Genomic DNA, 13,918 nt, shown 5'->3' on the forward strand with positions numbered 1-13,918 from the left:
CTGGTCACCCGCCTTCTCAACCACACTATCTCTCAGGTTCGCATTAATAATCCTTCAATAAAACATATTATTGGTCCACTGGGAGATTAAGGGGTGAACCTCCGTGCGATCCAGTGCGGCGACTATCGCCCCTATCTCCATATTACTGAAAGCCCCCTCGATATCCAGGAAGGCCGCCAAAGTATACTGCTTCTGTCGTAGAGACGTCTCGACTTCCTGTACCACTTCGTGAAGGGCCGTCTCCACCGACCTGCCTTTGAGGTATACGTTTTGTGCCCCACTGAAATTTTCTGGCATCAGTCCCCCTCTCACCTTGAGGCCAATCAGTCTTTCAAGTGTTTTCAGCAAAAACGATGACAGGCTAATAGGCCTATAATTCTTCGTCGTACTGTGGTTGATTCTTCCCTCTCTCTCTCTCTTGGCCTTATTAAAAAGTCTTCTGCTCTCCCTACTGAGCACCTTCTGTTCCAATGACCACCATGGCTAGCTGGTTTGACGCGGCGGTACTCTTTCGGGACATGCCTTCAAAGAGGCCTCGTTAAGGTATCCCGTGACAAGATCGACTGCGGTCTCCAGTTTCCTTGCGTCCTCCAACCTGATATAGCTCCCCTATAAACCGATCGCCCGATTTAACTTCTTGGGCCTCTATCTTTATCTGTTTAGCTGACATTTTGCACATTGGCTTCTTTTATGCCCTTTAATATATGTTCCAAATAGGGTCGTTTGTAAATAAGCCAATCGGTCCATATTTAGATATAGCTCCCATATAAACTGATTTCCATAGAGGGCGCAATTCTTATACGATTTTGCGGAAGTTTTGCACAATGACTTATGAAATGACCTCCAACTTACGAGCCAAGTATGGTTTGAACCGATTTGACTTCTTGAGCCTCTAGACAGCGCATTTCATATCGGATTCGGATTTAATTTTGTGCTATGACGTCTTCTATGACATTAAATGGATGTACCAAGTATGGTTCGATACGGTCCATAACCTGACACAGCTCCCATATAAACCGATCTCCCGATTTTACTTCTTGAGCTTCTATGGGGCGTAATTTTTATCCGATTTAGCAGAAATTTTGCACATTGACTTTTTTCTATAAAATTTAATGATCTTCACCCTAACAGGCAAAACTTGATAATGGAAAAATTCGGCTGAGCTCGACCGGGACTCGATCCTGGACACACGAGACCCGTTGCCTTTGTCTCGCATTCGAAGCCATCAATACAACTTCCAACAGTTGCACAGAATCATGCATATACCATGGGAGTAGTGTAATTGTGTAGACAGAAAATCTGCCATTACACAAAAACACATGCATTGGGAAAAGTACAGCTAATAGATAGAGTTGTCGAGCGTGGTTGCCCAAAAAGTAATTGCGGATTTCATATAGTCGGCGTTGACAAATTTTTTTACAGCTTGTGACTCTGTAATTGCATTCTTTCTTCTGTCAGTTATCAGCTGTTACTTTTAGCTTGCTTTAGAAAAAAAGTGTAAAAAAGTATATTTGGTTAAAGTTCATTCTAAGTTTTCTTAAAAATGCATTTACTTTCTTTTAAAAAATCCGCAATTACTTTTTGGGCAACCCAATATATCATAGAGGCGTTTGCGTAATAAATACGGTATAAGTACAGCATACCAACGTAAGGCCCTTGTAGCCTTCACACCTAATATGGTTGGTGAGTAATTCTAAACCAAATTACGAAACGCATCCCATAGTGGTTGGTGTGTGCTAAGATCTCTGACTTTCCTCTTCCATTTCCAAAGAAAATCTTCGATCATTGAGCTCGTCCCGAAAGAGAAACAAACAGAAATTATAAAATTTAATGATATCCGCCCTAACAGCCAAAAAATTTAAGAATGATCTACTATTGTATTTAACATCCAAGCCAAGTATGGCCTAAATCGGTTTATAACCTGACATAGCTCCTAACAGCCAAACAATTTAAGAATGATCTACTATTGTATTTAACATCCAAGCCAAGTATGGCCTGGTTATAACCTGACATAGCTCCAGAAGCATAGCAATTCTAATCCAGTATCCTTATTTGTCATGCGATTCATGGTGAAGGGTATATAAGGTTAGTATTTTTTGGTACCAGAAAGCTACAAATCGGTACGAAAAAATTGCGCATTACATACTTTTTATTAAGGAACAAAAGTACCGTATCTGCAAAGCTAAGTTTTTTTACTTACTCTCATAAAAAATGTTTCGTACAATCTCTGTGGGACAAGATGCTCAAAATAACTGCTAACCAATACAAAGTTTAGTCAATCCCATGGCAGCCGGTTGTACGCACCGTATTGATCCGATGAAGTCCTTCATCGGCAAGGGCTGCCGCCTCAGTGCAAGACACACTGTTACAACAACAACCAAGTTTTAGTCCAATGCCAGCCTACTCTTTCGAGACTATTGCATGTTAACAAAAATGCCTACAGTTAATAAATAATTTGCCCAACTTCTTGTAATTGAAATTGAAAAGTGTTTCCAACAATTCTCAAAACCCCCCAAAAATCCAAAATCCAATATTTTAAATATGCAATATTGTGGAATTAGCATATTTCTTGCAGTCTGCCATCGCAGAGTTTATCCATATGCAAATTTTTCTGAGTTTGTCTCACGACAACATGTCTAACATTTTCAAACAACCGGCAATCAGTCGGATCTATTCATTAATATGCTATGCAATTAAAACAAGAGGCTATTCATTGGACGCAATTCATTGTATCACTTTGTTAGTGATGCCAAATTCAAAAACTAAGCCGCCTAACAAAAAAAAAATAGAAAACATCTCCCACAAAAGCGACGACATTTTTCAATGTTTATACTGCAAATATTTCAAATTTACAACATTGACCCGATTAAGTTTTGTCATTCAAACAGTGCTATAAAACAATAAGAAAAGTTTAAATCAATTAAAGCGTGTGTGTTATAATTGTTGTATTGTCTGAATATGCAAAAGGTTACGTTTATATTATCGGAAGGTCTTGAACCATAAATTCTTTCCTGCCCATATGATGTCCCTCACAAAAGTGATCAATTTATGTATGCTAGAAATTTAAATTAGTTCAAAATTAAAACTTTGACCACTAAATGATTTTTGTGCATCATCATGTTGTGCTATAATAAATAAAAGTTCATAAAAATCCATTCCAATGTTGTATATATGCAAAAAATTTGAATCTTTAATGAGGGACTCTTGCATAACCAAAGAGTACTGCATAACCAAAGAGGCCTATACCTACTGACAAAAATATGCAATCTGCTCAATTATTGAGTTAAACGAACCATCTTTACGTCTATTAATTTGATCCAATAACCGTGAAAGAGAAACTCAAATTATACAACCACCCCAAACCATTGCGAAAAACGGCAGCTTGCAAGCCCAACAGATGCCAATGCCCCTACGCATGCGCAGCTAATATAATATGAGCACAAATTTTTTAAGACAATCAATGTGATTCAATTATCCATTTTACTAACAGACATATTGGTCATGCATGACTTATTATTTGCATACCAGACAGCTAAGATGTACGTATATGAAACAAGTGCAAAGAAACCAAGTTCGACTAGGTCAAACTTTGAATGCCCCTCACCATAGATTCGAAGAAAGGTAAAGATGGTGTTTGAATAATTAAACGGGTGGGACATATCTACCATGGAAATACCAGGACCGAATTGGTTGTTAAACAACGAAGAAGTACTCTTGTGAACACTTCTAGTACTCGTGAACAAAAGGAATGATGAAATTAGTATACCCCCTATCCTATGGTGGAGGGTATAAAAATCCACAAAGCACTAGGTTTTCCCCAGATCAATAACTACTAAATTTCCCATGAACATTCCATTAAGTAACAGGGTATACTTCTCTCATATCAATGAGTGCAGACCGATTAATGTTTCAAGCTGAATGATAAGAGGCCTTCTTTTCCATGCCGAGTCTGAACGGCGTGCCGCATAGCTACACCTCTTGGTAGAGAAATTTTAGTTTGGCAGGATACCTCACAAATGTTAGGGGATAAGTACCGCTGTAAATTTGTCTGATGTTCGCGCCGGGATTTGCACCCAGGCGATCGGCGTCATAGGCGGACATGCTAATCTCTGTGCCACGGTGACCTCCTCCTAATCCTATCTCCATTACTTAACGAATAGAAGAACATTTTTACAATATGAGGTCCGAAAGACTGATCCAATACTTAAACAAGTACCAGGTGGACCGGGTCCTTATAGCCTGGACAAACCTTATCGCCACTTCTATAGGTAAAATTCAAAATAAGCCAATGCGAATGCCATAAAGGAACAGCCAGCAAACTACTCACATATCAGTGAATGATATCTGATTCAAGTTTTAAGCTCAATGATAAGAGACTCCCACCGGCCCCCAAAACATTCCTATATCGGACATATTACCGACCATGGCAATATGGGGATCAAATGAAAGGTATTTGGGAGTAGGGCACAAAATACTTATTTACCGATCATAGCAATATGGGGGCTCCAATGAAAGTTATTTGAGTGTTGAATACGAATCTGATATCCAAATGTGGGACCTAGTATTTGGGGGCCGCCCCTCCCTCTAACACCCCCAAAAGAGGATAAATTTAAGAGCGTAGCAATATGGGACTCAATTTTCGGGAAAAGTGTCCATGGACCCAAATAGGACGTATTTGCTGACCATTGCAATATGGGGCTCAAATAAAAACTTTTTTAGAGTAGAATAAGAATCTGATATATATTGGGTTGCCCAAAAAGTAATTGCGGATTTTTTAAAAGAAATTAAATGCATTTTTAATAAAACTTAGAATGAACTTTAATCAAATAAACTTTTTTTACACTTTTTTTCTAAAGCAAGCTAAAATTAACAGCTGATAACCGACAGAAGAAAGAATGCAATTACAGAGTCACAAGCTGTGAACAAATTTGCCAACGCCGACTATATGAAAAATCTGCAATTACTTTTTGGGCAACCCAATATTTTCAGGGCCAAGTCATTAAGTGGCCGCCTCATCCCCCAAAACACCCCCAAACCGGACATGTTTGCCGAATAATGAAATATAGGGCTCAAATAAAAGATTGGGAGTAGAGCACGAATCTGATATCAACATTTGGCACCAACTGTCTACGGGACGTCCACCCCATAACAACCCCTAAATAGGACGTATTTGCTGACCATGATAATTCTAGGCTCAAAGAGAGCGGAGTTCATTGTTGATAGTTTTTGGGACCCAACCCCCAAAACCGGACATATTTGCTGACTTTTGCATTAAGGAGCTCAATTGAAAGGTTCTTTGATTAAAAAACAAATTTGCTATCCAATTTTTGGGCCAATGGCAAAATGGTGTTCAAATAAATGATATTTGAGAGTAGAGCACGATGCTGGTATTTTTTCAGGGCTAAGAGTTGGGGGACCACCCCACCCTCAAAACATTCCCAAATCGGACATATTTACCAACCAAGGCAATGTGGGGCTCAACTGAAAAGTATTGGGGAGTAGAGTACGAAATTGACAACCACTTTAGGGACCAAGTTTCTGAGGGTCTACCCTTTCCCCAAAACACCCGACAAACAGGAATTATATACTGGCTATGGCAATATGGGGCTCACATAAAAGGTACTTGGAATCTGATATCCAAATGTATTTGAGATTAGCAAAACGAATTTGATATCCAAATTTGGGACAAAGTATTTGGGGGACACTTCATCCCATAATCTCTCCTTAAAGCAATGGCAATATGGGGTTTAAATAAATAGTATTTGAGAGTAGAACACGATGCTGATATTTTTTACAGGGCTAAGTATCTGGGAGTGGCATGGTATTGCACTTGAAGCTCTTTAATTGTCGATATTTACAGAATAATTTTTTTCGATATAATGTTAAAGAAGGCGCTGTGGAGCGCGCCCGGTTTAGCTGTTTTTTTTAGAAATGTTTCGAGGTGTTACAAACGAAATGACGAGATTTGGCGAAAATTTACTTTATAGGGTGCACCCCCTAGTTCTGAGCCCGGAAACGAGATTTTGAAGTCAGTTCCTGAGACAAAGGCCCGCCGATCCCTAGCGACCCAAAATGACCCCTTGGGGAGATGTGCTCTCTATTGTTACCGTTGGCAGTATATTTAATTTGGACCGGGTCCAATTTTTATTTTTGTTTTTACATATTCGTAATCTACTCCCTACCTTTGATTTGATACCCATATTGCCTTGGTTGGAGCACCTCATCCCCATTCTTTAGTGGTGGGTATAAAACATAGCATTTTAAGGTCGGAGTCGAACAAATTGTCTGGAGTCGAAGTTGAGCAGGACCGCGGAGTCGAGCAATTGTGACTCGACTCCGCAGTCCTGCTCGAAACTGTCGCCAGCATTGCAAATTTTTGCCCATGAACATTCCATTAAGGAACAGGGACAAACTTCTCACATATCAATGATTCAAGTTTAAGCTCAATGATAAGGGGCCTCCTTTTTATAGCGGAGTCTGAACGGCGTGCCGCAGTGCGACACCTCTTTTGAGGAGCAGTTTTTACATGACATAGTACCTTACAAATGTCGCCAGCATTAGGAGAGTGAAATTTTTCTGATGTTTTCGCAAGGATTCGAACCCAGGCGTACAGCGTCATAGGCTCACATGCTAGCCTCTATGCCAATGGCCTACGCCTGGATGACCACCATAGATAACCTTTTACGGTTCTAAGGGGCAGAAATCCGAATCACCTATGCGGAAAGGTCGAAAAGGTCTTGGAGATGGCATACGACTGGGCAGAGCTTGGGTTCTGAATGTTAAACCAGAGAAGACTAAAGTCTGACCATTTACGAGGAAGACGAAGGTGAGCCAATTTGACAGGCCACGTTTCCTCAACAGAACGATTTCGAGATTCGAAAAACTCCAAAACTAAGGTGTGATCTGGCACAGGAAACTGCAGCTTATTGAGAAGGCTTACAAATTTGAGGTACTATGTAGATGGGCCGTAGGCTCAAAATGGAATCGGAGTCCGAGGATTGTCCATTGGCAGGAGCCATTTAACCAATACTAACTTACGCCTCAGTAGTTTGGTGGACCGTTATTGAGAAAAAGTGCCATATTAGTCCAATGTAAGGACCTGGTGCCTGGTGCATCACCGGGTTCTCGACAAGGTGTGTCTTCACGGTATGTTGGAGAAGGTGCAGAGTATTGTGCCAGTGCTGATATCGGGGGCTAGGAGAAGTGCTTCGAAAGCAGCGCTGAATGCGATACTTGATATGAAACCTTTGCACTTGTACTTGGAGTGCGCGACGCTGAAAACTGCCCTCAGATGGACGTAGTCAGGGACAAGGCCCTCTTTAGATTTCAGGCATTCATTTGTTCTCGAGAAGGCTGCTGGCGTGGAACATCTACGTTACGTTGGCGACGCGACGGACTATGTGCAGGGTGGATCTTTTTCAATGACTACCTGAAGGTTGTCTTCCCGGGAAGGGAGCTTTAGTCTGGCGGGCGCAACACTAAAGACTGACCTCAGACTGAGGGAGCCAGGGTCATGGCGCCCTTTGGATTTCGGGTTTTCGTGTTTTCTGCGGAAGGCTGCTTGGGTCGACTAAGTGAGATTGCAGACTCGACGCGACGGACTATGTGCCAGGTGGATATTTCTTCGATGGCGTCTTGAAGGTTATCATCCTTGGGAGGGAGCTTTGGTCTGGGGGCATCCCGCCATTTCTGAACCCCTCGGTCTACACTGATGGGTCCAAGCTGGATGTGGGCACCGGGGGCTAACGCAAGGCTGACGACACCAGGTTTTTGTTGAGTTCCTAGGCATTTGGGAGTCACATAGAATTCTGCATAGGTGCAGTATCTCCAGGCAGAAGTTTTCGCAACCCTCCGGGCTTTGGACTATATGACATTGGCGACGCCACGGTTTTTGTGCCGGACGGATGTTTCTTCCAAGACGACCTGGAGATTGTCTTTCAGCGAAAGGTCACTTGGGTCCCCCTATCTACACGGATGGGTCCAAGCTGGATGAGTGCAGCGAGGCAAGGGTTCTTGTTAAGTTCCCTGGAATTTGGGAGTTGCTTAGTCTTCTGTATGGGTGCAGTGTCTTCAAGGCAGAGCTTTTCGCGACCCTCAGGCCATTGGACTACGTGACATTGGCGACGCTACGGTCTACCTTGTCTACACAGATGGGTCCAAGCCAGATGAGGGCACAGGGGCCGGAGTTTTTGTTAAGTTCCTAGGATTTTAGGAGTCACATAGGGGCAGTGCCTCGGACCTTTGGTGCTGCTGTCAGACTGTGCTGGCTTCCATGCTATCAAGTGGTGGTGGGTAACGAAGCTGCTAAGGAGCTGGCCAGCTTTGCGGATGGACTCTGTGAGAGCTACGCCTATGGTGAAATTTCTTTTAAGTTGGCTGTTTGGAATGGTGGATTGCCACTATGAAGAACGTGCTGACTCGGCGTGGGATGGCGTTGTAGGACGCAGGGTTGCCAAGGCCCTGTGGCTGAGACCGAGGTCCTCCGGAATGAGGTCGCCGATTGTTCTCGAGCTGGGGAAGCGTGAACTTGATTTTGTTGGTAGGAGTCCCTACCGGCCACAATAATATGGCCACATGATGCTGACGTGGCAATGAGGATTTCTGCAGGGTCTATGGAAATGAGGAGGAGTTGGAGATGGTTGAGCATCTGCTGAGGCAGTGCCCCGCGATGAAGGAGAGGAAGCGTAAGCTTATGGGTGAAAACCTCCTCTCTTCTCTGAGCTCTCTAATTCTAATTTCTCGATCGCCGAGTTATTCTGGAATTCTACAATGATCTCAGATGGTTACCCTCTAGCCGGTGAGACTTCATTGGTCTCTATGACGGCCTTTTGGTTTTATTCATATTTTTGGAACAGAGATATTGGAGCGGGTGTCCCCTAACCTAACCTAAGCACAATACAACAGGTTAAAATAACATGTTGCCTTGGCATAGGTAGGGCCATGAGGACCAAACCTACTAAAGTACTGAACACTATTTAAGATATGCGGACCGTAGGCAGCCACTGCGATATAAGACTTGAGACGATGGGAGAGTAGATAGAAGATAAGAAGAGGTCATATCATCGCGGACTAATCGAGGCGGCGATAGCAAACCAACATGGAATGAAAGAAGATTCGGAAGGGATATCTGACACAACATTTGAGATCGAATGGGAGATACCGCTCCCAGAGGTAGGGTCTTGGATTGAAGGAACTCTGGTATTGCCATCCGATAGTTCGTGCCGCACGCATGGATCGAAGCCAGAGGTCAGAGTGGACTTGGGGGACTGAGATCTGTACATTTAGGGACTGAGATCTTTAACCAAATGTCTAACCATAATGCAGGTCTGCGGGGGCGATCAGATTATGCTTCAAGCGGTGTGTCGTTAATGATAATGACTGTGGAAATCTTTGCGAACAGTAAGATCTGCTGTGCCAGTGGCCCGCAAAGACGGGGAGAAGGAATAGGATTATGGGTGAACACTTCTTCTCTTCACTGAGTATCTCGGACCCCGAGTAATTCTGGAATTCTGCAAGGGTCTGGGATGGCTGATGGGGCGGCCCTCTAGTCGGTGAGACTTCTTGGGCTCTATGTTCGCGTCTTCTTTTAACCTAACCTAACCAATACAACAATACAACAGGTCTTGGCAAATTTGGGGAGATTAGAACCCCCACAAATCAATGAGTGCTGTCCGATTCAATTTTAAGCTCAATGATAAGGGACCTTCGTTTAATAGCCCAGCCCGAAAAGCGTGCCACAGAGCGATACCTCTTTAGGGAGAAGCTTTTACATAGCAAAGTACCTCACAAATATCACCAGCACTAGGAGGGGAGCACTGGAGTCTATTTTAGATGAGCGGACCATAGACCTAAGTATAAACCAGCCACTGCGGCTATTCTCTGGCAGTTCACGCTGCCAGAGGACAGAATGGGCCTGGAATCTACATTGAGGGACTGAGATCTGTTTCCAAATGCCTGACCATTATACAGTCCTGCAGGTGGCGTTCAGCATATGCTTCAAGTGGCCTGGAATCCACATTGAGGGACTTTCCAAATGCCTGACCATAATACAGTCCTGCAGATGTTGTTCAGCTTATGCTTCAAGTGGTGTGGTGTTAACGCGAGGATGACGGCTATGATCATCATGGTTGGGACATTTCCTATGTCCTTGCCGCGGCTAACAGACTGAGGCAAGAAACTTTTTCCAAAACAACTTTCTAAAACAAGAATTTTCCAGAAATTTTCTCCATAGCCAAAATTTCAATGAAATTTTCTCTAATAATTCCAGAAATTTTCCCTAAAACCAAACCAAGAAATTTTTTTTTTGGAGACAAAATTTCGAAAAAAATTCCAAGTAATTTTGTCTAAAGACAAATTTTTTCTAAGGCAAATTTTCCAAGAAATTTTCTCTCGAGATAAATTTTCCAAGAAATTTAATCTAAAGACAAAATTTTTAAGAAATTTTCTCCAAAGACATAATTTCCAAGAAATTTTCTCTAAAGACAAAATATCCAAGAAATTTTCTCTATACACAAAATTTCCAAGAAATTTTCTGTAAAGACAAAATTCCCACGAAATTTTCTCTAAAGACAAAATTCCCACGAAATTTTCTGTAAAGACAAATTTCCAAGAAATTTTCTCTGAAGACAAAATTTCCAAGAAATTTTCTCTAAAGAAAAAATTTCCAAGAAATTTTCTCTGAAGACAAAATTTCCAAGAAATTTTCTCTAAAGACAAAATTTCCAAGAAATTTTCTGTAAAGACAAAATTCCCACGAAATTTTCTCTAACGACAAAATTTCCAAGAAATTTTCTCTAAAAATAAAATTTCCAAGAAATTTTCTCTAAAAATAAAATTTTCAAGGATTTTCCCTAAAGACAAAATTTCCAAGGAATTTTCCTTAAGGACAAAATTTCCATGAAATTTTCTCTAAAGACAAAATTTCCATAAAATTTTCTCTAAAGACAAAATTTCCATGAAATTTTCTCTAAAGACAAAATTTCCAAGAAATTTTCTCTAAAGACAAAGAAATTAAAGACAAGAAATTTTCTCTAAAGACAAAATTTCCAAGAAATTTACTCTAAGGACAAAATTTCCAAGAAATTTTCTGTAAAGACAAAATTTCCAAGAAATTTTCTCTAAAGACAAAATTTCCAAGAAGTTTTCTCCAAAGACAAAATTTCCAAGAAATTTTCTCTAAAGACAAAACTTCCAAGAAATTTTCTCTAAAGACAAAATTTTGAAGAAATTTTCTCTAAAGACAAAATATCCAAGAAATTTTCTCTAAAGACAAAATTTCCAAGAAATTTTTTCTAAAGACAAAATTTCCAAGAAATTTTCTGTAAAGACAATTCCCACGAAATTTTCTCTAAAGACAAAATTTCCAAGAAAATTCCCTAAAGACAAAATTTCCAAAAAATTTTCTCTAAAGACAAAATTTCCAAGAAATTTTCTCAAAGACAAAATTTCCAAGAAATTTTCTCTAAAAACAAAATTTCCAAGAAAATTTGTGTAAAAACAAAATTTCCAAAAAATTCTCTCTAAAGACAAAATTTCCAAGAAATTTTCTCTACAGACAAACTTTCCAAGAAATTTTCTCTAAAGACAAAATTCCCAAGAAATTTTCTCTAAAGACAAAATTTTCAAGAAATTTTCTCTAAAGACAAAATTTCCAAGAAATTTTCTCTAAAGACAAAATTTCCAAGAAATTTTCTCAAAAAACAAAATTTCCAAGAAATTTTCTCTAAAGACAAAATCTCCAAGAAACAAAACAACAAAATTTACAATACCGCAAATCAGAAAAATACCACCGCTTACAATTCTCCGATTAATATGTCGTTTTATGCAGATTTTCTTGGCATTACCTATTCGCGCCCACAATTCAAATCTATGTAATCACCAGTTTGGTGAATCACTTCTCCCCATGTTACATCTCTCAGACATATTTATTGCATATTTTTATTATTATTATCATACCAAATCTAATTGACTTTCTTCTTTGTTTACAATTTCAGACAAAATTTCCAAGAAATTTTCTCTAAGGACAATATTTCCAAAAAATTTTCTCTAAAGACAAAATTTTGATGAAATTTTCTCTAAAGACAAAATTTTGAAGTAATTTTCTCTAAAGACAAAATTTTGAAGAAATTTTCTCTAAAGACAAAATTTTGAAGAAATTTTCTCTAAAAACAAAATTTTGAAGAAATTTTCTCTAAAGATAAAATTTCCGAAAAATTTTCCCTAAAGACAAAATTTCCGAAAAATTTTCCCTAAAGACAAAATTTCCGAAAAATTTTCCCTAAAGACAAAATTTCCGAAAAATTTTCCCTAAAGACAAAATTTCCAAAAAATTTTCTCTAAAGGCAAGATTTCCAAGAAATTTTCTCTAAAGACAAAATTTCCAAGAAATTTTCTCTAAAGACAAAATTTCCAAGAAATTTTCCCTAAAGACAAAATTTCCAAGAAATTTTCTCTAAAGACAAAATTTCCAAGAAATTTTCTCAAAAACAAAATTTCCAAGAAATTTTCTCTAAAGACAAAATCTCCAAGAAACAAAACAACACAATTTACAATACCGCAAATCAGAAAAATACCACCGCTTGCAGTTCTCTGATTAATATGTCGTTTCATGCAGATTTTCTTGGCATTACCTATTCGCGCCCACAATTCAAATCTATGTAATCACCAGTTTGATGGATCACTTCTCCCCATGTTACATCTCTCAGACATATTTATTGCATATTTTTATTATTATTATCATACAAAATCTAATTGACTTTCTTCTTTGTTTACAATTTCAGGAAATCGTCACGGTATGGTGTTGCCATTAATATCCGTAATCCGTTGACTTTATTTCAAGGCGGCTTCAGCAAAAAGCGTGATACCGTTTTCATTGTGCATGGCTTCAATGGGACGGCCATTGACAAACATTTGCAGTTTTTAAGGGATGGTTAGTGAGTAGTAGTAAATAAACAACGCCATCAACGATGACAAAAAATAAACAAACTCCCATAAAGTGCAATTTTCTCAAACAAACAATGTGGTTTAAAGTGATCTTTTTTTTTTCTTTGCCGTTCAAGCATATCTATCGAGAGACTTCAATGTTATTACCGTTGACTGGAGGCCATTGACGCAGTATCCATGCTATCTGCAATCTTTGATAAATACCCGATTGACGGCGCAATGTACGGCACAGGTAAGTGTTTTTAATTATTGAATTTAGGTTTATGATAAAATAAAGATAAAATTAAGAAATATATTTAAAGCCCTCATTTGGGTTTCTTTGGGTTATACTAATTTTATTTCTCTTCTTTCAGATCTATTCATTTCTTACACATCATGGTGCGGCAAGAGAAACAATCACCTGTGTTGGTCATTCACTGGGTGCTCACATTTGTGGTATGGTCAGCAATCACCTGAATGTAAAGCAGTATCGTATCATTGGCTTAGACCCAGCGAAACCCCTTATCGAACGCAAGAAAAGCAATCAATTTCGTCTGTCTCTGGATGATGCCAATGTCATACAAGTATTACACACAAACGCTGGCCATTTGGGTCAGGAGGAAAATACGGGTCATTTGAACTATTGCATAAATGGAGGCAGAGTGCAACCGTATTGCAAAGGCAATAATCCAATAAGTAAGTAAAGGTGTCTTCTTTTCATGGAAAACTGATCATTTCAACAGTGGCAAAAAAATGGATCTTCTTCAACAGTTTTAAAATTGTTACTTTAAAGGAAATGTTAGTGAAACTTGTTTGGACCAAATTTTAATGAAATTTTATCTTAAGAGAAAATTTCTTGTTATAATTAGCTTAAGAGAAATTTCTTGAAAAATTTTCTTAAGAGAAAATTTCTTGGAAAATTTTTCTTTAAAGAAAACTACCTGGTCCGATGAGCTTTGCTACATCATAAAGTGTTAGTTATGTCCTTTGGACATTA

The 13,918-nt window shown here is 39.3% G+C and overlaps 1 protein-coding gene across 1 annotated transcript in view; it reads left to right on the forward strand.

The window, feature by feature from the left end:
- Positions 1 to 13,918, forward strand: part of LOC106082444 (lipase member H-A) — a 45,516-nt gene that overhangs the window by 26,411 nt on the left and 5,187 nt on the right. Inside the window, exons 2-4 of the mRNA XM_013244949.2 lie at positions 12,780 to 12,928; positions 13,059 to 13,174; positions 13,296 to 13,617. Coding sequence (XP_013100403.1) covers positions 12,780 to 12,928; positions 13,059 to 13,174; positions 13,296 to 13,617 — 587 coding nt within the window. The remainder of the gene's footprint in view (positions 1 to 12,779; positions 12,929 to 13,058; positions 13,175 to 13,295; positions 13,618 to 13,918) is intronic.

The sequence above is a fragment of the Stomoxys calcitrans genome, chromosome 3, assembly GCF_963082655.1.
Source record: "Stomoxys calcitrans chromosome 3, idStoCalc2.1, whole genome shotgun sequence".
NCBI lineage: Eukaryota > Metazoa > Arthropoda > Insecta > Diptera > Muscidae > Stomoxys > Stomoxys calcitrans.